We start from the raw sequence: 26,994 nt of genomic DNA on the forward strand, positions 1-26,994 counted from the left end.
TATTATTATTTCATTTTAAACTATAATAGATAAATAATTACTCAGTACATCACAAACTGCCCCAAGCATGATTGATCTAGTTTTCACTAACACATTCACCGTTACTTCAGGGTTTATTATTTGTATAAATCGATTTATATCTAACTACATACTGAACTCAGCTATTTTGATACGAAAACATCCATTCCATAGGGAATTTGTATTGTAGACAATTAATACAATATAAATAACCGCGATCACACGAAAAACATGTATTGGTGGTAGGGCTTTGTGCAAGCCCGCCTGGGTAGGTACCACCCACTCATCAGATATTCTACCGCTAAACAACAGTACGCTGTATTGTTGTGTTCCGGTTTGAAGGGTGAGTGAGCCAGTGTAGTTACACAAGGCACATAACATCTTAGTTACCAAGGTTCGTGGCGCATTGACGATGTAATAGTTATATTGAATGAATAGTGAATATTTCTTACAGCGTCATTGTCTATGGGTGATGGTGACCACTCACCATCAGGTGGCCTATATGCTCGTCCGTCAACCTATTCCATAAAAGTAATGTATTGTAAAAAATACAGTAACAAGCTCTATTCATTTACTAAACCAAATCGCTGGCTACAGCCCGATAAACTATGTAAATAACACACAAAGGTTTATCTTTGACTAATATTAGTACAACAAACCATTACATTAATTATGCAAGTTTCTTAGATAGAATATATTCATACCAATAAAATAAAACGTGTAGGTAGTAGGTACCCATACAAACAACATTTTATGAAGAAGAGGTTCTAACTCAAATTATTTTTTAAATACGAATTAAACCAAAAACCCAGATACAGCAAAAATAACGTATAGGTGTTAGATATAAATGTAACTTTGGTTTTTATATAGGTATCGCTTTATGGTTATTTTTAGTTATTCATTTATTTACCTATTGAAAATTTCTTTAGAGCCTACAGAAAGTAACTCTGTAAATAAATAATATGCACATTTATGCATTTATTGTATTATTAAATGTTTTATACGACTTACAATAACGACATAAATAAAATAGTTGCTTATACATATATATAATATCCTACCCACTAAATATTAATTACGATGAGACTGGACGATTTCTATTGAATGCTTTTTTGTACATATAAACCTTTCGTTTTATAATCTAAAATATCAAAATATTTGAAATGTTTATTTATTATTGGATGTACTTACTTATTATATTATGATATTGTTATTGATTTATATATATCAAGTGTTAATGTTTCTTTTGTCTTAATACTTAGGGTATTTTATGTAAAAAAAATTAACGAATAAATTTAAACTGTTCTACAGACTGTTTAAAGATTAATATGTAGCTTGTAACGCCATCTATTGGCTGGGGTGAACATTAATTGTCACGTTATATTCAGAAGTTCATTTTTTCCCTAATTGGTAGAATTCTAAGTTCACGATTGATCATAAATTTGGCAAATAACATTTTCATCAAATCCAAATGTTATATAAAATGGTTATGGGTTATGGATAAAACGATTCAAAAATATATACCAAAAAATACGCCATCTAGGTTAGTTTGAATGACGTTTGTCTTAAAGAAATATATTCGTAGTGGCCTGGTGGTTTCTCAATTTTGACTGAATTAATATTTATCATTTATTATGTTAACTAATTTAAAATACTAAAACAAATCAAATTTATTTCCTTGGAGCGTATTAAAATACTATTTAAATATCCAATAAATGTATAAATATTGCCAGTTTTTTCATAATCCTTCGATGTTGCAATTAAAAAAAACAACAGCTGGCCTGTGTCAATTTGACACAAACTGAGTGTCATATTTGTTAAATTGTTAATAATTACTTTTGAAATTGGCTTTTTGACTATTGTTTATTGATTTTGCATGGCACATAGAGTTTCTTGCGAACAGATGACTTTTGGAAAAGACACCAGACTTAATTGGAATACTTATATTGGAAGCAATGGGCATTTTATGCTTAGTGACATGACTGAAAATAGGTACATTAAGAACAATGCTTTTCTGTTATTAATCTAAAACGATGTAGATTTATGTATTACATATATGTTTATAGTAACCATTTGTGGTTTATGGATTATCTTGGTTTCAGAAAAAGATCGCGTGAAGATGACACATGTGAATTCATGCCTCTGTCAAAAAGAATAAATAATTTACATATAAACAACAACTTGAACAGTCCATCCCTTTCTCAATCTTCTGATTCTAGTCAGAGCAATGGAATTAATACAGATAATGCAATTTCGTCTCTTAGCCCAACATCAGATAGAGAGAGGAGCCCTAATTATGATCCAGGAATTAATTCCACAGACAGCAGATATTATTATGAAAATAAATTATTATTCGAATTGCATTTAGAACGAATACAAAGAACTGGACAGCAGTTCCCTTTTTAATTAGGTATAGGATAATGCATGAAATGAATTGTGTACCTGTATTGTTATGCCTAGGTGTGTGTATTAAATTAAACTTTATTTTTAACTTAATAAATAATGTTTAAATTACTAAATCTTTTACTATATGCCCAATAAAAGTATATGTAATGTGGAAATAGCGTCATACTTATTATTAACAGAGTTGACCTCATTTATAATTTTGCAGCTGCATTTTTCTCATTCTAAAATCTAAACAGTTTCATTCACCAATCACGTTTAACTATTTGTACGCCATCTGGCGACAAGTTTGCTAAACGCATAAACAGTAATGGCGGATTTCATTTGTTGTAAAGAGAGGGAACGTCGATGTTTATGTGTCGTTTTATGAAAATATTAATTATACTTAGTGATCTGACAATTAAAAACATAATTTTTGTGTGGCCGTGAATAATTTGTATCTAAAAGGTAAGTGCATTGACAGACATTTATCTTGTAACGTGTGAATATCCATGACCTTATTTCGAAAGCGGTACTTTGCTGTACCGTTAGTCGGGGCGCGTGGCCGTCCCTGAGTGTTGATGCGAGAGTGCCGCGCGAGAGGGCCGCACAACCCCTCCTCTCGCGATTTTCCTGGCGGTGGTGGAAGGAGTCGGGAGCGGGAGTGATTTGGTATATAGAAAACATATGGAGGGGATCCCGCATCTTGGTGGGGATGCGTATCGCCGCGCGTGATGGACACTCAGCTGGGCCAAAGGAACTGGTAGGGGTTAACAACCTTGCACCTTCCGTATGATCCGCCCACCATCATATCAATCTAAACAAAAGATTTATGAATTAAAACGTATAAAATACACGATATTGCGTAACTAAACTCATATAAAACGCCATTTGCAAGATTTTCTTTGTTTCAATCGTATGCTCCATTTGGTCTGACCTTGTATCAAAGTTCAAATTGTTATTTTTACATCTGGTTGGCCTTGTATTAAAATTTATCTACATCAAGTAACAACTGTTAAAACGATAACACAAGGAATAAAACACCGTATTATTTTGCGTTATTTTTATTTCTAACAAACACTTCATGCACTATCGTAAATAAAATAAAAAACGATAATTAATTATTGAAAGTTTACAAACGTACACACACACGTCTAAAGAGGCAAATAACAAGATGATTACCCAACTAACAGGCTTCCTACAGTTATTGAACCACAACCGCACCTCGCCGCGTCTTGTGAAAGTACAGCAAAGAGAAAGTGAGGATCACGTTAGTTCTCCAACATACACTCAAACTGTGCGCGTATAACTAACTCACCAGTCGAGTGTTGGGCCAGCATAAAAACTTTCTTTAACCTACTTTCCTATAGTCGCGATCATCTTTCGCCTCTCACCGTCGTTGAATTAATTTCAGTGTGCCATGTTTGGTGGTTGGTAGTGGTATGTGCCCTACCATTGAGTTCCCTGTAGTCCCGTACGTTCGCCGCGGTGGTGGGAAAGTGTCGTGGGGATACGGTGGTCGTGAATGACTCAAGTGGGACGGTGGTTTTTTACTTTTTTCACCCGCTGATGCGGAAAAGTGGACTATGTGTGACATGCAGAAAATGCCAACAAGAGATGATGATTCTTGGTAGGCACACTTCATGGGATGAAGTAAACCAAAATAAAATATTACCATTAACTATAGTCAATATTGTTTGCTATGAGCCAAGATTAAACATGCTTATACTTTTACATTGACACATAGTATGGAATTCCAAAAATATAGCAAAGTCATTTATCTTCCACATCCACTGATATTTGTATAATTCTTATATTTAAATAATTAACAGTACAGTTGAAAAAAAATGAAATTATTGTAATTAAGACATTATTGATTTAAAAAAGTGATTTTAATGTATTTTTTGCCCTCAGCGACGAAGACTCTGAGATGAATTTTGCTGCATTCTCAGCAGTGGGAAATTCTGGAACACACTTTGTGACAACTGGCGGCCAGTTGCCCGTCACAAAGTTGCAGCAAAATGTCTCTAATAATGGAACACTATCTCAGGTAACTATTCAATAGTTAAAATTTAAGTCGAAACTAAATATAAACTATTATTTAAAACAAAGTAAAATAAATAGTCAAACACTTATTAAAGAGTCAAGATGGCTCAAGCCGAGTGGCTAGAAACTTATGTTTGTTTGTTCAAACAGGGCTGGCAACAGTGGGTTTTTAATTTGACATTAATATAAATTCATCATATGCTTGCCGCAATGAACTGGCCTATCTAAGGAAGGACTACTGTCACATGTCTATTCACTTTTTGCACTGGGTCACCATCATATACACTATAATAATCTGAATTGATTCTGCTACAAGGGGAAGGCGGTTATTATCCAGCTGTGGGATATTGACGAGCTTCTATTAACTTACTAAAGACTATTCAAATTGATGACTCCAGCAATCAGAGTATTCTTACTTGTGTTTGTTGTTTATCTTTTAAATTTTTGGAAACAGGGAAACAAATGAATATGAAAAAGCGAATGGACTTCTTAATTACTTTTAATTATTGTTTATTAAACAGGGTATTATAGATATTAATGACATGATAATGATTATATATTAAAATTATAGGAATTAAGGTTAATAGATTGACCTGGTATTTTAAGTTGAATAATTTTGCAACTCATTAATAAAATAAAAAATGTTTATATAATTTTATAATAATTCTTATAATAAGAACTAATTCAAGCAGTAAAGTTACAATCAATTATTCTAATTTGTATAACAAATGAGTAAATAATATTCCTTTTTTAATACATGTATTAATATGGTTTATTTAATAAAATAATTTCAAATATTTTCCTGCATAAATGATTATGCAACAATAGTTACTTAAACAGTTATATGGCTTGTATGGTCACAACTTTCACTTAGTAATAGAATATCGTGTGAATTTTAAGTATTGAATGGTTATCAAATTCAATCATATATTTTTAAACATGCAACTTAATAGAATCAACGCTTATTTTTATACTTATTCTCTTTTGTTTTAGTTACAAGTTTTAAATAAACAGCCATGTTAACTCAATTGTCTAAACTTTTTAATAAATTCTCACGAAGCCATTATGGAGGTGAATCTACTGAGGTCATTCTTTTCTGAAACTAAAATACATATTATTTTATAAATTTTTAAATAGATTCATATCAATGTTTATTCTATCTAGAAATGAAGAGACTGAATGAGTATACGTAATATATTTGTAATCAGCAATACAATAGTGGAACAGAGCTGAGATGGCCCAGTGGTTAGAACGCGTGCATCTTAACCGATGATTGCGGGTTCAAACCCAGGCAAGCACCACTATATATATGTGCTTAATTGTGTTTATAATTCATCTCGTGCTCGGCGGTGAAGGAAAACATCGTGAGGAAACCTGCATGTGTCTAATTTCATCGGAATTCTGTCACATGTGCATTCCACCAACCCGCATTGGAACAGCGTGGTGGAATATGTTCCATACTCTCTCCTTAATGGAAGAGGAGGCCTTATCTCAGCAGTGGGAAATTTACAGGCTGTTACTAGTGGAACAGTATGTCTCTCAGGTGGTGGGCATGGTGGGCGGGGTGAACATGGGCGAGGGCGTGCAGTACGTGCGCGCCATCGACGGCGGCGCCGCGCTGCAGGCCGCGCCGCAGCTGCTGTCCGTGCCCATCGCGCTGCCGGGCGCCAAGCCGGGTAACGCTCCCCATTATATATCCCTTCCATCCCTGCTGACGTTGACACTTAGGCCGTGCATGGCTCATATGATCTTCCTCTACCCATAAAGCTAGGCTCTAAAACCAAGCTGAGGCTCTCTAGATAAAGCACCTTAGGATGAGCCGTGCCAACTCAAATTAATTGCCGTCAAAATAGAAAAAGTATCCTTATAAAAATAGGTTTGTATGTTATATAAAGGAAAAAATACTTTCCACCCAATTAAATAATATGATTAAATGATGTCTACAATAAAACCACTTAGGTCAAATAAGCGCTATCTAGATAAAGCACGTTAAGATGAACCATGCCTACTCAAATTATTATGCAAAATAAGTTTATATATTATCAAAGAAATAAAAAAAATAATAAAATGTTTTTGTTTTTCTACCATGTTGTAAAATAAATAAATTGTCACCAGGTGACCCACAGTCGACTGTACAGATCCAGGTGTTGAGTCCAAACCTGACACTCCAGCAACAGCAACCCAAGTACCAGATGCAGATACCTATTCAAGGCTTCCAACAAGGTAACGATAAAAAACAATTAAAGGAAAGTTTTTACCCACTCTAGAGATAAATGAATATATTTGAATAATTCTACCAGATGACACAGGAGAAGCTTTTTGTATTTATTTACATTTACTCAAATTTATAGAAATAACTGTGCCAATCTACTGAAATCGAAAATAGCAATTTAACACGTACAAAAAGAATTCGACTGAGCAGATTTCAATAAGAGTAATTTTAATGCAATACAGGAAATAGCGCACAAGTTCATCCTGTGCCGTTTAACTAACTTCTATATTTGCGAGAACTAGACTCGGCAAACCAGATTGCGAGATTAAGTCGCTACGTGTAACCGGAACATTTGACGCACACGTCATGACTCACGGTGCATGGAGGTCGCGACAATAGCTTACTATTTAAGTAATATATATGCTTTCACCATTGATCAAGAGATTCCTTTTCAAATTATATAGATAATCTTTTGAATGAACTTGATTAATATGTAATAATAATCATATACTTGATTGCAGGAGGAGCAGTTCTCACGGTAGCATATTCTCCAGATGGCAACGATGGTGGAGGAATTCAGCTTATAGGAAACACATTACCTGAAGGTAAATCATACTACTACATACAACTATTTAAAGAAAATCTTTATATATTAAACAAAAGAAGTAATGTATTATTCAATGTGTTCAGGTACATTCAGGATGAGATCAGGTGATTAAGATACCAAATTATTGTGATTTAACAATGTTTGTTGCACTCTCATTTAATACACGTTAAATAATAATTGTGTAACGCACTGTGAAGTAACAACCTCCATGGAGTTTGAACATGTTACGAAAAATAATATTTGTCCATTAATCACAACTACACCATCATTGGCATTTATACACATTCAAACCACGAGAATTATAAAAGTAAAACATTCATAACTTAAAACATTACATTCTACTCACTGTCCTATTGTCCTATAGATTTTTTTGTACCATTACCATACCATACCATTGATTTCTCGAAATTTCCCAGTATTTAAAACTTTCATATTTGCTAGGTCTCCAAGTATTGGCAGCATTGCCTCAGGAAATGCAGCTTATTCATCAGCAACAAACACAAGATAATAAAGATCAAATACAGCAGAACATACAACATCAGGTACTTTAATAACAATAAAATATATTGCTCTTCAATTTTTTTGGAAACAACTATTCGATACGACTTGTGTACTATATATGGTATAGTAACACACAAATTAGATGTAGCATCGGAAAATGCAATGGAATGAAAATAAGACCGATTACTGCCGATTTACACAACCAATAGAAATAGCTCCCAATCGCGCCATTCGATGCTATTATTATATATATAGATTCACGCGTCAAAGAAAGCAAGTGCATGTTGATCGACGTGTCAAATAGACGAATATATTAGGTCATATGATATTACACGTTGTTACGTTTGTGTAAAGATCATATTCACATACCAAATAAATATTGATAATTTGGGACGTCGTACTTAATTCGGATGTGATCAGTTTAACGAATTTTGCCGATGCTACATCTAAGTTGTGTCGTACTATATGTGGATGGTACTATATCAGAATACTTTGACCGGGTATCAACAACAACTGCACAAAGATTTAACTCAATAAGATGTATGGCTTGGAACTTTTTATTGTTAGTTACAGAATACAATTTATCATTTTATTATTTCAAGTGCATATTAATATCATCTAAATTTTATTAATTTTCTCAGTAACTTCTTCATATTAAAATTGAATTATGAATCACTAATAATGATACAATGTTATAACAGGTGTACATAACGCCTAACAATCAAATAATCATCAACGGCCCAGATACAAAGACGCTAAACAACAACACGAGCGCCAACAACAACAACACTGATATCATTATCAAGGAGGAGTGCGAAGAAAATAACGATGACGTAAGTGTTTTAAATTAGTGAATAAATAAATAAAATTGGATTATATTTTTATAAAATAAAATCTAGATGTTTTGGAAACCCTATTGGATCGAAGTTTCTTTGAATAACACACAATGTATCATCAATTTCATTTATCAACAGGATTTCTTTCTGTACATTTTTTGTGACTATATTAATGTATGATTTTTTTTCTATTTGACAGGAGAGTTCTCAAAGCACCGAAGCCAGTGATAGTAAATCATGGCAATTGGGGACTTCTTCTCAAGATATTGTTAAATATCTCAACACATTACCACCGCAGGTAAAATAAGGATTTTTTAATAAAATAATGTAGCTATGAATTAAATATTAAAAAAAGGAAACTTAAAATTAGAATTGTGGTTATCATCAGCCAAAAGTTGAATTTTTACGAAAATAATTAAACAGACATTATTCTTTTCAGCAAACCTTGCCTGTCTCACTACAGCAGTTCTTACGACTGAATCCTACTGAAATTAAGAAGGACGAAACTCCCGATGTAGAAATGACAAATGTAGAAATTAAAAAGGAGGTTGTCACTGAAGCCGTGTTAGATGAAGGTGATTGTCATATTAATGGAACAAAAAAAGACGCAATAGAAATTGTTTTGTACTTTATTAATTTTGATGTAAAGAATTTGAGATATATTTTATACTAGCTGTGTCCGCGACTTTGTAGGCGTTTGAATGTCACAAAAAAAATATTATTGTAGCCTAAGTTAATCCCTATTATATCAGTTATCTGCCAGTGAAAGTCCCGTCACAATGGGTCCAGCAGTTCCAGAGATTAGCCATTACAAAAATTGTAAAAAATGTTATTTTGGTATATGTACTGTGTATATGCATATGCATTGAGTGAAAAAGAGCTATCTTAATATTACAAACAGACACTATGTATAGACTAAGCTGTAACTGGCCTGAAGAAAATATCTGTAATATATTTTGAATGATATTCTTGTGTGATGACTGTTAATTTTATTTCAGATGGTACTATTCGTATTCAAAACAAGAAGAAGAAGAAATACAAGAAGAAGCCACCTAAGCCCGCAAGGCCAAAGCCCGGTCAAGTAGTTATAGCAACCGCAGCCGATGGAACTCCCATTTACTGCTGTCCAGAGTGCAACATGGCTTACCCAGAAAAGAGTCAATTAGAAATGCATCTCTCTGTACATAAAATTGAAAGGAGATTTATTTGTGGGATTTGTGGAGCTGGGTGAGTAATTAAATTATATTTCAATGACAAGAATGTTCTTTCTAAGAAATTTATTTATGTGATAGAGCTTTGTGCAAGCCTGTCCGGGTTGGTACCACGCACTTATCAGATATTTTACCGTCAAACAGCAGTACTCAGTATTGTTGTGTTCCGGTTTGAAGGCTGCGTGAGCTAATACGTTATTTACTACAGGCACAAGGGACATAACATCTTAATTCCTAAGGTTGGATGCGTATTGGCGATATAAGGAATGTATTTTTTTTTCTTTTCTTTTTTTTCTCGGGAACACACATTATAATTCGTGCAGAGTCATTGTCTGTGCAGTGGAGACCACTTACCAAAGGGTGGCTGTTTGTAAGCCATAAACATATTTTCTTCAAATTTAGAGTAATATTATTTTCTGACTTATGTTTTACGTTTCCAGCTTAAAGCGTAAGGAGCATTTGGAAAGGCACAAGCTTGGACACAACCCGGAGCGGCCCTACGTCTGTGGCGCCTGCGGGAAGGGCTTCAAGCGGCGCGAGCATCTCAACCTGCACGCCGTCATACACTCCGGCGTTAAAACCGAGCTCTGCGGGCAGTGCGGGAAAGGTAGAGCTTACATCTCTTGATCTGAGGCAGATATGACAAAAACAGAAGTTATAATTGTCATTGCTTTTTCGAATTTTACAGCCCGATTTGCGCCGAAAGAATTGTATTTAACAAAAATATTATTGATACTAAATTTGTCTGGGGTGCCTATCATACTTTACGATGAGAATGTGTTACTTTGAACGTGACGTGTGTTTTGATAATAACGATATCCATTAAACATAAAAAATAATGCATGTATCGTGTAAACGACGTTTCAGTAGATAATAAATACACTTGGTGGTAGGGCTTTGTGCAAGCCCGTCTGGGTAGGTACCACCCACTCATCAGTTATTCTACCGCCAAATAACATTACTCAGTATTGTTGTGTTCTGGTTTGAAGGGTGAGTGAGCCAGTGTAACAACAAGCACAAGGGACACAACATCTTAGTTCCCAAGTATTGATGGCACATTGACGATGTAAGGTAATATATCTTACAGCGTCATTGTCTATGGGTGATGGTGACCACTTTCCATCATGTGGCCCATATGCTCGTCCGCCAACATATACAATAAAAAAAAAATTTTTTTTTTTGTAGGTTTTTACCGCAAGGACCATCTCCGTAAGCACACGCGGTCGCACGAGACGAAGCGAGCAAGAGACGAGGCTAACAACGACGTGATAGAAGTTAAAAACCAGGCCTCCTCGCCGACTCCCAACACTTCAAACATTTCTACCAACACGAACACTATACTGCCAGAGATTACAATCCATGTAAGTGATTTTTTTAATAAAAGCATACTTAGTTAAACAATTAGTTTGCACGTCTGTATCACTACTATCTCTCAGCGCTAGAATATAGCACTATAGTCTGTTTGTCACCGGCCTGACTCCGCCCCCTTAAAAACTGCCTGCCGTCTGCTGTTAAAAAAGATTTGATTGGTCAGGGGGCAGGCGAGCATTCTACCACTGAAGTCGAGATGGCCCAGTGGTTAGAACGCGTGCATCTTAACCGATGATTGCGGGTTCAAATCCAGGCAAGCACCGCTGATTTATGTGCTTAATTTGTCTTTATAATTCAATTCATCTCGTGCTCAGCGGTGAAGGAAAACATCGTGAGGAAACCTGCATGTGACAAATTTCATAGAAATTCTGCCACATGTGTATTCCACTAACCCGCATTGGAACAGCGTGGTGGAATATGTTCCAAACCTTCTCTTCGAAGGGAGAGGAGGCCTTTAGCACAGCAGTGGGAATTTACAGGCTGTTGACGATGGTCAGGGGGCGGAGAAAAGTCGGTAAACAATGACAACTCACTGCATACTTAACGCGAACAGACTATAGTACTCAGTGGCAAGGGTGCCCAGAGAGGAGTAGAATGTGGGATGTGAATGAGGGTGGCTTGGTCGTTAGGTGCCGACGAGCTCGAACATGGCGATGCCGGTGCAGATCAACATCCCGCAGCACGTGATGTCGTCGCTGGCGGCGGCGCAGGGCGCGCACGACGCGCACGCCGACGCGCATGCGCAGCTCGACGCGCTGCTCGCGCACCACTCGTGACCGCCCGCGTGAGTGCTCGTACCAACACAAATAACGTAACATACGCGTACTCATAGTGTTGTCTTAAATTTTCGCGATTATTACACATTTAAATAAAACTAGTTATACGTGGTCACGGGTAGACACGAACGCTGTAAAGTGCTCGAAACGTCGGGATGCCAAAAATAATTAATATACGCGATTCAAATCCGGTATAACTAGTTTTATTTAAATACGCGTACTCATACACACATACAGCCTATTAGGCTATTTGACTGGTTTTTAAAATCCATTTTATATTAATTAGTAGAGGTTAAGGAACCCAGTAAAAGTTGATTTTTTATTTCTAGTACATATTTGCAGAAAGATATCATATTAAAACATTATTTTTTTAAATGTAATTTTATATTAAATCAAATATCGATTGTATAATATGTATGCATCTTAATATAACTATGCACTACCTTCTTTACAAAATATGTTGTCTGTTGGGTTGCCTGTAAGAGATCGCTTTTAGTGATAAGGCCGCCCTTGCCTTCAATTCTCTGTAATTAACCATTTTATATGTCCTGTTATTTTATAAGATTTGGAGTGCAATAAAAATTTTTTATCTATCTATCTATCTAAAAATTCCATATTTAAATAACGCGCGAAAACGCTACTTGGACAATATGGCGCTGCAATGGGGTCGGTAACGTCACTTTGCTGTATTTTAATCTGTGGTACATATTGTAGAAAAGCAAGGTTTACAAGAAAGTGACTTCATCATAAGCCCGGCCAATCAGGAGCGTTTCGTGTCACGTGACAAACGTTTGAAAGAATGCATTTTTATTTATTGATTTATGAATAAATTAAGTATTATTTACAAGTTTCGTTAGTAAATAACCATTTTTAAACTCATAATATGCACCGATTACAATGATTCACAATTTATTTTTCGCATTGTCAAATAGCCTATTACCAATATAATTTATCAATTAATGCTATCTTTGAAAGTTAAAAATAAAAGTAAAAGTTACTTACTTATTTGCAAATTGCCTTCGACGTAGTTTTTCACCATGATTAGAACATAACTGTGCATATTATTACTAATGTATGATTTTTCCACAGATATGAAGACATCTCTATCGAGGCGAGTGAAACCGCGTAGACATCTCTAGTAATTTTAATCGAATGAAGGATGGAATTTTATCCTATTTTAATTAAGTGTACCTATTGATAAAATTATTCGATCGTTTTTAAATTCCACTCAAATCGTTGTCCAAAATAATGTATTAATATCTCCATCACGTAACATTTAATATTCGATAAAAGCGTCTATGACGTAATTATAAAAATATCCTTTTTAAATATTTTTTAATCATAATTGTGTGTTTACATATTTATCGTTGTAAGGCTTTGCTTATGAATGTTGTTTAGTCAAACACTAGTATAAATCATATGCAATATTGGTTTGATATGCGAAAGAGCACAGCATCGATATGTAATCACTGTGAACAACATTTATAAGAAAAGCTGTTAATATTTTCAGCACTTTGTAATATCAGAATTAAGAATCGAAAATGTTTTACAAATAATTTTAATGCTTGCTATCGTTTACTTGTTGTTACTTAACACGGAAGCTAAGTCCTTTTGTTGTGTAAATATAGTATTATGTCAAACTGTAACGAGATATAACAAATAATTTGATAAAAAATGAGTATGGTATACAAACGAATATATCTGGCAATGAATTGTTGAATGGCAAGTGTTGATCGCTCCAAGAGTCGATCAGCAAAGGAAATCGAAGACGATCATGTAAATTCGTAAGAGAAGGAATATATGGACTGAAATGTATTTTTACATTTATTATATAGACTTAATCCACTCGTTGCAAATATCGGAGCATCGTTCTAAGTAAATAGTTATCATACGCGTGGATTTCCAACGAAAGTTTAATTTTGATTGTGTTCACTACACGTTTTAGTGTGGTTTACCGTGACGACAATTATTCTGGCAACTTGTATTTATGCTTAGCGCGTTAGGAATATTAGGCAATGTCAGCCAATAAAAAATAATTGATACAGATGTTGAACAAAAACATTTAAATTATAATCACTAACATGCACGGTTTGCATATATAACGAATCACATGCATCAGTAGCCGTTCTTTGTTACGAATAATGCCGCAGTTAAAATTGTTTTAAAAGTTTTATGTTACTCATGAAACGTTTGTCCATTAAGACAAACACAAAGGCCTGGTAACGTCCACAATTCTACCATCGATTAGCAAAATTATATGTTTCTTAGGTGTATGTACTCATAGCTGTTATAAAATTTATTAAAAATTATAGTTATACCATTTTTTTACAATAACTATCTGACTATGGCAAAGTCGACAGGGGCATGATTTTAACGGATTATGTGTGTGTGTTTGTATGTATGTTTAACTGCTAGAATTATTTCGCTTGTGTGACTTGTCAAAACTGGCTCGCGAATATTATTATACTTGGATAGTACGACACAAATTTGATGTAGCATCGACAAAATTCGTAAAACCGATTACTGGCGCTTAACACAACCAATAGAAACAGCTCCCTATTAGCTTAGAGAGCTATATCAGTCAGTTCAACCCGAGAAAGCTAATGGACGTGTCAAATTGACGAATATATTAAGTCATATGATATTACACGTTGTTACGTTTGTGTAAAGATCATATTCACATAAGACATAAATATTGATAATTTGGGACGGCGTACTTATGGTAATTCGGATGTGATCGGTTTAACGAATTTGCCGATGCTACATCTAAGTTGTGTCGTACTATACCCATTTGCACAATAACCATGATCCTTTTCACTGGTATTCGTATAAGTAAAAATATATTAAATAGAAATAAATTCGATATGTCTGCTTGTTTGTATGAGAAAGTGAATTTATATCTGGCAAATTATTTTTTTTGGCTGCTCAATTAAACGCGTACATACATATCAATTCAATTATGTAATTAAACGATTTCTGTCGTAAGGATTCGCTTTTCTAATGAATGCTTTTTAATTATGATTGTATAAAATTGTAGATCTGCTTAGTTTTATAGTTACTTGTCTTTTCATATCTTTTAGATTTCTTGGCGTTTGCTCTTTAATATCTGTATGACAGTTAATCTTATAACCCTGTCAATATAAAAAAAAAAATCTGCAATTCCTTGTAACGTAATATGTTTTTAAAATCAGTCTCTTCATATCTTTTCGACTTAAACTGTATTTGATTTCTGATTTATCAATATAAAATCCATCTGCAACAAACTCATGGTGAATTAGAAGTGATTTTTAACCCATAGAGTCGTTTTTAATTCGATTAAAACAGTTATTACTGAAATCTACAACATGTGGTCTTAATGAGAACGTATTATGTATATGTAAATCAGTCCCAAGATAGCTCTGGGTGGGTTAACTATCACGTTATGTACAGTGTCAATAAAAGTTATCGTAACTGAAGTAATATTAAGTCATATCACGTATACAGTAAAAGTAAGTGGGATAATTGAGTGTGTCTGAAATAAATCGAGATCGTGTTACTCTTTTGAATAATTTGATTCTTGTACATTATATTAACTACAGTATCTAATTATCTTTACAATACAATTGAAATTGTCGGATAAAACATTATAAAAAAAATTTTGAATTATATAATTAAGTACTATTTTTAAGTAAATAACGCCCAATTTGAAATTCGCCGCTTGGCTGGGTACAACGAAGACTTTACCAAAATCGCAAACGTAAGGAAAATAGGGATGTCATCTACTGAATGAAATGCTAAAACACGCATACAATAAGGAAATAAAAAAAAAGATCGAGTAACACGTTTTACGTTCAGACTGTTCTCTTATCTGTTCTATTATTTTTGTAAGCATAGCGATACGTTTAATAGTTTAAGTTATAACCTCCAAAATGACAAAAAGTTGTTTACACAGCCAACTTTACATCACAAGATATTAACACTTCAGCTTTAATATAGATGTAAATTTGTTTTACGAATTATTTTTGTACTTAGTTATAAGTTTATAGGCATCTTTTGGTTCAAGATTTTTATTCGGACCTATGATCAAATTGAGGTGCTCTGAGGTATTGTATTGAGACATTTTTTTTAAGAATTTTGTAGATAAGTTGTACATTATTAGTCGATAAAATTAGATGCTAGTTCCGAAACATTCAGTAACCTAATCCTAGATCGAAGAACATAATTATATTTTTCCATAATCTTCTTTTTTACTTAGTGTTGATGTTTTTTAATGTAAAGCTAAAAGTTTCATCTTAACTTCAATTGGTAAAAGTTAACCAATTTAGATTATTATTTTTATACATACTTTTTTATTGTAGTTACAAGTATTATAAAATTAAGGCATAATAAATAGGCAATCAACTTCTTAATGGAGTTTAGAGGGTAATTTTTGTATGAAAACTTTTATTTATTAATAATGAGATTAAAAAATAAAGTCGCTGATTTCCTACGTTGTGTTTTTTCTTTTAATAATATAACTTTAATATTAGACCCTGTTATTTCTGTATAAAAATACATATATAACCAAAATATAAAAGAAAACGGTCCAAATATTTGTAATATTACGAGTCGCTTGTTCACTTGTTTGAATGCTACACCTGAAAACTGCACCGTGCAGTTTGTCAATTTCGTGATAGTTATGGATTCACCGACAAGTCATATAGTCATACGCGCTGGCCACGCACGCATATTATTAAGATATCCTAAAACCAGGATGAGGATGATCCTGATGAGGTGAGATTCCGCACCTGCCGTAACCCAGCGCTTATCTGCGACCCTGCGTCAGCCGAAGTTCCTCTAACGGCGACGGATCAGCCTTGGAGCTAGTATGAGGTCGGACAATAACAACGGCAAATTATGAACCCTTAGCCCAGCAGTGGGATATTAACAGGCTGTGACTGTTGTTCATTATTATGCCACCACTGCCGATGTTGAATCGGATGTTTTGGTATAAAGATGGTCATAATGATGGATGAAGATTGTGGTCAAAACTCAACGGAAGTACTGGTCTTCCACCACTGACATATTTCTTACTCCAGATTTTAGCGTTTTAGGTACATACATCTGTTGTTTTTAATACAATTAATTGTCTGTGTTTCACCGGCAATGACGACATGCATACGAAATAACTAGCCAATTCCAAAGCCGATATTTTTAAAATACAGCTAATAGTGTCACATTTAAACAAAAATCTTTCCAGTTATATTCCGGTGTAGAAAATTGTACTAGACGAGAATGTTAACAAGTATTTAATCTAAGTAATTTAGCTCGGAATGAGATAGCGTATTTAAATTAAAGGTGCACGAGACATAAAGATTTAAAAGATTTGTATATCTCAATCCTACTATCTACGGCGATCAAGATTCACACTCGCATTAAATTGTTCCGGAATACAACAGAATTTATTCTGCGATTCAGTGTTTGGACTGTTTTTCGATTTCTCGTATACTAATAGTCTTCTGAAAGATAAAATTCAGTCGTAAGTATAAAGCATAGTATAAATATAAACATAACCGATTTTTTCTCCTGTCTGATGAAAATCTATTGGTAGGTATGTTCTTTTTATTGATTAATGCGAAAAATACATATTTATGCAAATAAAATACAATCTTTTTTAATAGACGACTGATATGTACTAAAATCTTCTCCGAAACTAGCTTCGTCTTCTGTTGTAACCTTTATAATCTTGGTTAAGTAGATATATATTTCAGTTTGGGAGCACAACAAAAATTTCCTTTAATTTTTAATACAAATTTATATTTCGCAACTCCCCGGCGAGAGTTTTGGAAGGCACATGACCAAAATGAGATCGATACTTCGATGCAGTGCGTTTGCATAGCAGATAGCAGTAATTTTCTTTGTGAATGAAAATGCTGGACAAAAAAAAAACGCTAATCATGTTGCCTTACTTAGAGCATTCAATAAAACCGCTTTGTATTATTATTTGATGTATTCGTAAATCCTTTATATTATGATTTTATCCACACCAGCCCTTAATCAATTAGCACAATTTCGGTGTCATTTTACAAGGCGAAACAAATACATATTTGAATTATTTGATTAATTTAATGTATTACTAAAATTGGACAAATGGTACCGCATATGTGAAATTAAATAATATATTTGAACACATACTACCCGTTTCTACTATAGGGTTGTTTAAATACGCTATTATGATACATTAAAATTTACACGTATTATAGGTACGTTAAAGTAGACTCTTGACAACGTAATACGTTTAAGAAGAATCTTGATGAATGTTCCGGACAGTCAATATTATTGTTAGATAAATTAAATAAAATCTTCATTGAAATTATTATTCGTCTATTCTCTAGACTTTGTGTATTAAATAATGTTCATCTTTCATTATAAGACTTCCTAAATCTGTATGACATTTGACGAAAAACTTTTTTTGTATATTCTCGATTCTATTTTTACCTATGCATTTTTTACACGGTGACCAAATTACCTAAGCTATAATATTCTAATCTGCTATGCACAAAATAATTAAAGAGGCTTAAGACAGTTGCACTCCATTTCAAGTCTGGTGGTCCAAAGTTTATTTGCTAAATCAAGAGCTTTATCTGTTTGCAGATTGAAATTAGATTTATTATCCAATACGTAAATAGTATGTACTATGTACATATATCTTATACATGTTTTCAATATCTTCCTGCAATGCTTTCAGATACCACGTTAAATTATTTTAGCGTAATATATAATTATTTATTTTTTTCCAAGCTTACTAATGAAATTAATAATTTGTTACACAATTTTAAATATATTAATTTATAAATGTATTAATCGGCGCTATAAAATTAATAAATGCATAAAAAAATTTATAATAGCGGCCAGTCGTCTATAAGACAAACTAATTAATGTTCATTACGAAACAGGCTAAATATCCCCATCCCCTCGTTGCTAAAACCATTCATGGTGTACCCATAGAATGGGCCTCAACAAGTCCTCCTAAAACACGTGTAGGCTCGGCCGCACCCCCATGCCCACTCCGCGCACCGCACATGCGCTCCGCCTGCGCGCAGCCTGCCCGCGCACCCCGCCATACAACCCCGACCGTATTTCAGCCACGACCGACTAATAAAACGTGATGAAAACTCGCAATCGGGACATAAACGAGGTAATGGTTCTTGTATTACTCCTATGCGACTCCTCCGTGCGTGCTCCCTTGCCCGTACGCCGGCTTCACGGTCGATGGTGTGGGAGCGCGGTTAAAAATAAAGCGCTAGAAATGTGAGACTGGGGTGAGGCAGAACGGCGGGGGTTGAGTGAGCGCCCTCCGGGGCCGCACCCTTTCGCTGGCGTTACCTGATACCGAGTACACGCAACCTTGAAAATGTCCGCGTTTTCAGATATAAACCATGAACTTCGCGCCGTTTACCGGACACATTCCGTCGGCGACGGCAATACCGACCATTCATCAGTTCGCCGCCAAGTTCGGGTACGAGAACAGCGGCGGTGGCAGCGTGGTGCAGGAGACGCGCTACCAGGCCTCGGGCAGTGGAGTGCAGTTTGCGGTCGCGCCGACCGCCGGCGTTGCCGTCGATGGGGTCAAGTTCAGGCAAGCGGAGAGTGTGGTGGTGGTCAGCAACGCACAGCCGGGGACGGTTACGTTGGCGGGAATTGCGCCTATACATAGTGGTAAGTTTGAATATACACGATTATAAGTAATTATAATTTTCTATTATGGTTGAAGTATTACTTTTGCTTTGAAATGAAAATATTGGCTGAGTGATTCTTTGAATATAGAAAAAGCGACCACAAACGAACATTATATGATTGCAGTAAATACAGGAGTTAAATATCAGAGTATAACGGCCACCTCTTCAACCGTTAATGTGGGCAACATCGCGTACGGAGGTGGAGGGCAAGTGGGCTACGTGCAGGAGACGGTCCTGAAGGGAGAACAACGGGACAAGCGGGAGTACCGCGAAGAACTGCACCATGACCTGATGGCTTCCATGATGCAACAGCACCAGGGTAAATATTATACTTTACTACTTAAGTTCAAACGTCATTTTTACGTCGAAATACTTTTGTATTTATTTTTTTCTCATAACCTCTTTGTCACCTATTCGAATAGAATCTGGGTACTGGTAATAAAGTAAACATTTCTTTCACTCCCGATGTACTGCATACGTTTGTATATTATATGTTTCCTTGTTAATAATCTTTTGATACAATAAGTAAAGTTCTTTTCATGCCTAATTCTAAAAATAAGACTAAGAGTTTGTCTGCAAACTGTTTTTTCTAAGTATATTTATTACAAGAAATAAAATTAATCATGTAACCAGCAGTGGTCGTGCTTGCAAGCGGTACACATATGTAATAAGATGCATATTAACATTACCTATACAATTTACCATTCAACTAATTTAAAAATTTAATTAAGATTAAATTAATCAATGAATTTTACTATTTATTAAAATGTCTGGATTTAAGCTAAGATTCCATCACAGGACTGATTGCACAAAAATTTTGAATCTGTTTATTTGAAAAGTGCAAGAATGCGAAACTCTTGCCATTTCTTCACGATTGTGCCGGCTTTCAAATGTTTTATTGCAAAGTTTACTTAAATAAGATACCTTTGGTTTGTTGTCTTTTAATGCTGATGGTATATAACAGTGTCGCAAGCGCCGTTGCAACAGGGAACACAGCAGCTGTTGGTTGTCCTGCATGAGCCCAAAGAAGGCGCGGCGCTCGCACGCGCTATCAAGCAGGAAGGACGCACGCACAGGGATCTGACCGCGCCCGCAGAGTTCATCAGTCAGTATATATTAAATATACAACAAAACTGCTACAAAAAATGCTGATGATAACGTAGAACTTAGAGTTCATTATTATTTTTTTATGGTATAGGTTGGCGGACGAGCATATGGGCCACCTGATGGAAAGTGGTCACCATCACCCATAGACAATGACTCTGTATTAAATATTAACTATTCCTTACATCGTCAATGTGTCACCAACCTTGGGTACTAAGATGTTACGTCCCTTGTGCCTGTAGTTACACTGGCTCACTCACCCTTCAAACCGGAACACAACAATACTGAGTACTGTTATTTGGCGGTAGAATGACTGATGAATGGGTGGTACCTACCCAGACGGGCTTGCACAAAGCCCTACCACCAAGAAAATTTGTATAAACAAATAAAAGTTATTGCTAGTAAATTACGTATGTCTAAAGGTTTTATTATGGGTTTTTTCAAATACGTATTGTTGTATGAAATTTTTAAAACGCTTCATTTTGTCCATAGGTATAGGCGATGTGACAGACAGTTCGACATGGCAGACATTAGGTGGCGGGGTGGCGGACTATCTGTCCGCGCTACCGCTGCCATTGCACCACCTGCTGAAATACTCAACGGCTGCGGATGGCAAGCGAGAGGAGCCTACCATCGTCACCGTCGCCACTAACTCGTTACCACCGATTTCTACGTTAACTTCGGTAAGTAAGATTTAGGGATACCCAAAATTTTCGACGTTACTTGAAAAATGCATCCGTGTTATATTGCGTCATCTTAACCGAACCGAAGGGTTCAAACCTAGGCAAGCACCACTATATATATGTGCTTAATTTGTATTTATAATTCATCTCGTGCTCGGCAGTGAAGGAAAACATCGTGAGGAAACTTAAATGTGTATAATTTCATCGAAATTCTGCCACACGTGTATTCCACTAACCCGCATTGGAACAGCGTGCTGGAATATGTTTCAAACCTTCTCCTCAAAGGGAGAGGAGGCCCTTAGCGCAGCAGTGGGAAATTTACAGACTGTTATTTCACTTACTTTTTACTTTACTTGAATTGTGATATTTAGTGATATTTACATTCAACTAGGTTCCGACGAATGTTGTGAACAGCGTCGTGGTTCAGACAGCGACGATCGTGAACCCGACTGCGACTCACACGACACAATCGAACCACTCAGTCAATGTGAACACCATCTCCATCGCTAAGAAGAAAAAGAAGAAGAAAGCGCTTAAAGAGAAAAAGCCTCGACCGAAACCTGGGGAGATACGACTTACAACTGCGCTGGGTATGTGTTATTCTATGCATAGAATGTATTGATTGCACTGTTTTTATAAACTAATATTGGCTTTGTTGGTCAATTTCAAAGACTATCAAGCTGCGTAGGTACTAAAATAGTGCACAATAATTTGTGAACAAAAGATCATTTCCTTTTCCTCATTTACAAAGATTACGCGACGATAATTGGATGCGTCTTGATAGATCAGATCCGGAATCAGCGGCTTATTGTAAATATTGAGTTTCGGGAAATCACGTAAAGCCATTACTTCTTCGTAATAAATGTATTCTGAGTAATCTATTTCAAGGTTTAATTCGGAATTACTTAATTTACTTTGCATTTGATGCGAAATCTTTAAAAAAATAAATCTTGATTTAATTTATCTATAGTAAATGTTCAATTGTATCTATAATATCAAATGTTGCGACCACGAGCAATTTTATGATCACTCCGCTTATTTTATATGTCTGATAACAGACAATACTATGGCAAAGAACTATCTGAAATTCGCCTATTACATTCATAAATTTCTTACGTTCCCGAAATATGTATAATATTTTTTTAGCGAAATGCTCCTTTTTTATTGAGTTAAAGGATCCCTGGATAGGTCAAGTATTCTCCGTGTTTTACTTAAGACTTTGTTACATTTTCAGACGGCAGTACGCTATACTGCTGCCCAGAGTGCCACATGGCGTATCCCGAACGAGGTCTTCTAGACCAACATCTCGTGGGCCATACGATGGAACGAAGGTAGCTATTTTTAAATTTTGTTTAAAGGAAAGTTACTTAAAGATTAAAGATTTCAATCAACTTTAATGTTTATGTTTAGCGTCCTCAAGTTGTTGCTTCGTAACTGACTTCAGGTTCAAACATTAAGTTAAACAAATTAATGTTTAGCAAATGACATGAGTCGAGATGGCCCAGTGGTTAGAACGCGTGCTTAACCGCTGATTGCGGATTCAAACCCAGGCAAGCACCGCTGTTTCATGTGCTTAATTTGTCTTTATAATTCTTAAATATCTCGTGCTCAGCGGTGAAGGAAAACATCGTGAGGAAACCTGCATGTGACAAATTTCATAGAAATTCTGCCACATGTGCATTCCACCAACCCGCATTGGAATAGCGTGGTGGAATATGTTGCAAACCTTCTCCTCAAAAGGAGAGGAGGCCTTTAGTCCAGCAGTGGGAATTTACAGGCTGTTGTTGTTGAAATGACATAACCTAGTGACATTATCTTTTAAGTCGCCATATAATTGATACAGTCCTTTTACGTTTTTCATAATAAGCATATTACTCCTCCAGGTTCATCTGCGACATCTGCAACGCTGCGTTGAAGCGTAAAGACCACCTCACACGACACAAACAGTCGCACAACCCCGAGCGGCCGCACGTCTGCTCCGTCTGTCTGAAGGCCTTCAAGCGCAAGGAGCAGCTCACTCTACACTTCATTATACACTCGGGCGAGAAGAGGCACGTCTGCAACGAGTGCGGGAAAGGTATAACGAACCTTACCTTTGTTTATACAAATGGAATATATTAAATTGAAAGACATACCAATGAAATGATTATCTGTTCGTTAGTGAGTAGCTTTTGCCCATTGACCCTGGTACAGTGAATTTGAAACTTATACCGTGATACCACATATTATACACCGTAAAACAGCATACAGTCTAAGTACACTACAACCAGAGCCGGATTTAAAGGTCTGGAGGCCCCAAAGCAGTGGGGGCCCTAGACAAACAGAAGCGTGAACAACCTAATAATTATATTATCATGAATTAACTATTTTTTTCATTCCAATCAGTAAGCTATGATTTATTTACTTGTATCGGTAACTCTTAAAATATTAAATAATAACATTATTATAATTTGACTATATCTCGGTATTTGTTAACTTGCTGAAAACTGTGGCCCCCACTAATGTGGAGGCCCCAGGGCAATTGCCCCGGTTGCCCTCCCCTAAATACGGCCCTGACTACAACTACACTACAAGTTTGAAGTACACTGTACACTCCCGTGCCTCAGAGCGGGCGTAAAGCAAGTCCTATACCTGAACTCTATCCGGATATTATAATCCGGATATATGTCGGATTTGCCTGATTTGCCGTCTGGGACTTCTCTCCTCTGAAATTAGTCTCCATGGCTAAAATGGCGACACGATTATTACAATATTTATATTTAGTACAATCAATATAATGTGCGTTAAGAGATTTCAACAACAACAGCAACAGCCTGTAAATTCCCACTGCTGGGCCAAAGGCCTCCTCTCCCTTTAAGGAGAAGGTTTGGAACATATTCCACCACGCTGTTCCAATGCGGGTTGGTGGAATACAGTGTAGGCAGAATTTCTATGAAATTTGTCACATGCAGGTTTCCTCGCGATGTTTTCCTTCACCGCTGAGCACGAGATGAATTATAAAGACAAATTAAGCACATGCAACAGCGGTGCTTGCCTGGGTTTGAACCCGCAATCATCGGTTAAGATGCACGCGTTCTAACCACTGGGCGATCTCGACTCTCTTAACAGAATGTCGTGATAATATATTGATGTGTGCTCCAGGTTTCTACCGCAAGGACCACCTGCGTAAACACACGCGCTCGCACATCGCGCGGCGCGTGAAGGCCGAGCTGTCGCAGCAGGCCACCGCGCCGCCGCTCTCGCAGGTACCGCGCCACTACCCACTACCCACTTACCCACTACACAGCATACTTTACTACCGCTAAACAAAATATACTTCATTCGTGTAGGCCTTTTACGAGCATTTTCGAATTGTCATTTAAGAAATTTTGACGACCTCCGAGGTCTAGTAGTGTGTACACCGGTTTTCATGGGTACGCCACTCCAAGGTCCGATTCCCGTCCGAGTCGATCAGAGCCGGATTTAAAGCTCTGGAGGCCCCGGGCAACAAAGCAGAGGGGGCCCTGGACAAACAGGAGCGTCAACAACCTAATAATTATATTATCATACAATATTTAATTTTTTTTTTCAATCAGTAACCTATGATTTATTTACTTGTATCGGTAACTTTTAAAATATTAAATAATAACATTATTATAATTTGACTACATCTCGGTATTTGTTAACTCGCTGAAAACTGTGGCCCCCACTAATGTGGAGGCCCCAGGGCAGTTGCCCCGGTTGCCCTCCCCTAAATACGGCCTTGGAGTCGATATAGATTATCATTAATTTTCTATGTTGCCTTGGGTCTGGGTGTTTGTGGTACCTTCGTTACTTACTGATCTTCCATGACACAAGTGCTTTAGCTACTTTCATTGGGATCAGAGAGATAATGTATGTGGTGTTATCCAATATTTAAATTATATTAAGCGGTAATACTACCTTTTCAGAATATAGATTCTTCCGAGAAAATCTCGGCATGAAACACAGTAGTTACATATTTTCAGTTATATATGTATATAATCATCCTGCCACACGAATACATTGTATTAATTCATTTTTTATTATTATTGTCAACAGCAATCGGTGCCCGCACCACCCCTGGAGCCTTCTTGACCCAACGACGAAAAGAATGACTTACTGACTCTCATCGCGGCCGCGAAAGACGCTTTCTGACAGTAGGCTGTGGACGTAACCAGTTATTAAAAAAAAAAGAAAGTACGTAAGAATGTTGCCAGAATAGAGAACTCTAAAAGCCAAAGCCAATAGCGTTTTAGAAATAGAATAAATTGTACAAAATTTATTTCCGTACGTACTGAAGGGAATTGCTTCCGTTTAAAATGTTTAATGGAATTGGACTTATTGTAATGAAGGTAACAATAAACTCACAATATTATTTGTAGACCCATAACTCACAACGATGGAGAACTTTAAAATCCATGCTTATATATCTTCATCTTGTATATCTTATATATCTTCAGCTTATATAGCCGACGGGTAAATAAGGTCGAGTTTTTTTACATAAATGAAAACGCCGGCACGTTTAATTCTTCATGTACAACAGCAGACTGTAAAATTCCTACTGCAAAAGGGCAAAGGGCTCCTCCTTTTAAAGAGAAGGTTTGGACATACATATTCCACCACGCTGGAGTAAATATGTGGTAGAATTTCTATGAAATTAGACACATGCAGGTTTCTTCACGATGTTTTCCTTCACCGCTGAGCACGAGATGAATTATGACGACGAACCCGCAATCATCGGTTAAGATGCACGCGTTCTAACCGCTGGGCCATCTCGGCTCTTTCTTTCATTCTTCATGTATATATTTTGTATTATATAATATTGGCAATTCGCGTTAATTTTACTTGTCTTCCCTTGAACACGTTGGGCATTATGAAGAATTCACGTACATCTTTCATTTCAATTTCAACTATTTTGTAATATTGTGGCTTTTCGTCAATCTTCGTCCAATTACAAATAAAACATGACTTGTTACAGTTTTTATGTTTGTAGATAATTATAATTTAAGTGAATTCTAATCTACAACGTAGTTAATGATTAGTGTTGTAATTTAAAATGTAGTGTTGCCTTTTAGAATAATATTTCTTCACTCTTAATACGAGTGTCGGGGTCAAATATTGAAGTTTAGTAATTTTGTTAAAATAAAAACGATAAACAAATAAGTAAAACTCATTTCAGTAGATATAATTCTGTAAATAATATACATTATATTCATATGTAAATAGTTGCCAACGTATATAATAATAAATTGTGATAAAGATTCAAAATTGTATAAATAATGTTTCTTGTTATATTAATAATTGGAGTTTTTCTAAAACGATTTTAGTATATTTGTTTATAAAGCAGCGTTCACATTAGTAAATAATAATAATAACTTTCAAAGAAATCAATGTACAGTCGGAGTAAGAAAACCTTCGTCAGTTTTAAAATTAATTTCTTTATCACGTCTTAAGCTCTTAGTACCTTTTGACTCTAAACATCAAATCATTGCGACGCAATTTGTCATTCTCAATCGGTAAAGTTTAGTTTTTAAGATTATCGCTCATACT

At 35.7% G+C, this 26,994-nt stretch overlaps 2 protein-coding genes and 1 long non-coding RNA gene across 16 annotated transcripts; all 3 read left to right on the top strand.

Moving 5' to 3' along the window:
• Nucleotides 1-1,815: 1,815 nt before the first annotated feature.
• LOC124529861 lies at nucleotides 1,816-2,164 on the top strand. The gene is made up of 2 exons (XR_006966440.1): nucleotides 1,816-2,010; nucleotides 2,121-2,164. It is a non-coding gene; the product is annotated as an uncharacterized LOC124529861 (long non-coding RNA).
• Nucleotides 2,165-2,709: 545 nt separating this feature from the next.
• On the top strand, nucleotides 2,710-13,166 carry LOC124529721 (zinc finger protein 875-like). Of its 14 annotated transcripts, none has more exons than XM_047103614.1 (15): nucleotides 2,710-2,868; nucleotides 4,315-4,450; nucleotides 5,959-6,122; nucleotides 6,562-6,669; nucleotides 7,180-7,263; nucleotides 7,349-7,369; nucleotides 7,707-7,807; nucleotides 8,468-8,599; nucleotides 8,802-8,900; nucleotides 9,042-9,177; nucleotides 9,601-9,829; nucleotides 10,254-10,420; nucleotides 10,999-11,174; nucleotides 11,814-11,968; nucleotides 13,050-13,166. In XM_047103614.1, exons 2-14 carry the CDS (start codon nucleotides 4,422-4,424, stop codon nucleotides 11,958-11,960), a joined length of 1,593 nt encoding a protein of 530 aa, XP_046959570.1. In that variant the 5' UTR covers nucleotides 2,710-2,868; nucleotides 4,315-4,421; the 3' UTR covers nucleotides 11,961-11,968; nucleotides 13,050-13,166. The 14 variants fall into 14 exon arrangements, with proteins under 14 accessions (XP_046959570.1, XP_046959565.1, XP_046959567.1 ...); XM_047103609.1 differs by having other exon boundaries at nucleotides 5,978-6,122; XM_047103611.1 differs by having other exon boundaries at nucleotides 5,990-6,122.
• A 5,715-nt stretch (nucleotides 13,167-18,881) lies between these two features.
• LOC124529950 (chorion transcription factor Cf2-like) lies at nucleotides 18,882-25,855 on the top strand. The gene is made up of 10 exons (XM_047103901.1): nucleotides 18,882-19,116; nucleotides 19,349-19,637; nucleotides 19,782-19,976; nucleotides 20,622-20,762; nucleotides 21,254-21,444; nucleotides 21,836-22,034; nucleotides 22,679-22,775; nucleotides 23,328-23,521; nucleotides 24,586-24,689; nucleotides 25,504-25,855. Exons 2-10 carry the CDS (start codon nucleotides 19,358-19,360, stop codon nucleotides 25,537-25,539), a joined length of 1,437 nt encoding a protein of 478 aa, XP_046959857.1. The 5' UTR covers nucleotides 18,882-19,116; nucleotides 19,349-19,357; the 3' UTR covers nucleotides 25,540-25,855.
• The last annotated feature ends 1,139 nt before the right edge of the window (nucleotides 25,856-26,994 follow it).

This window comes from Vanessa cardui, chromosome 5 (assembly GCF_905220365.1).
Source record: "Vanessa cardui chromosome 5, ilVanCard2.1, whole genome shotgun sequence".
NCBI lineage: Eukaryota > Metazoa > Arthropoda > Insecta > Lepidoptera > Nymphalidae > Vanessa > Vanessa cardui.

Excerpts from the sequence above, each read along its gene's own strand:
- LOC124529721 (XM_047103604.1), top strand. The coding sequence starts at position 3,987 with ATGTGTGACATGCAGAAAATGCCAACAAGAGATGATGATTCTTG. Across the intron at positions 4,451-5,977 it reads ATAATGGAACACTATCTCAG|TATGTCTCTCAGGTGGTGGG; the intron begins GTAACTATTCAA and ends CTAGTGGAACAG. Across the intron at positions 11,175-11,813 it reads TGCCAGAGATTACAATCCAT|GTGCCGACGAGCTCGAACAT; the intron begins GTAAGTGATTTT and ends CTTGGTCGTTAG.
- LOC124529950 (XM_047103901.1), top strand. The coding sequence starts at position 19,358 with ATGAACTTCGCGCCGTTTACCGGACACATTCCGTCGGCGACGGCAATA. Across the intron at positions 23,522-24,585 it reads CTGCAACGAGTGCGGGAAAG|GTTTCTACCGCAAGGACCAC; the intron begins GTATAACGAACC and ends TGTGTGCTCCAG. Across the intron at positions 24,690-25,503 it reads CCGCGCCGCCGCTCTCGCAG|CAATCGGTGCCCGCACCACC; the intron begins GTACCGCGCCAC and ends TATTGTCAACAG.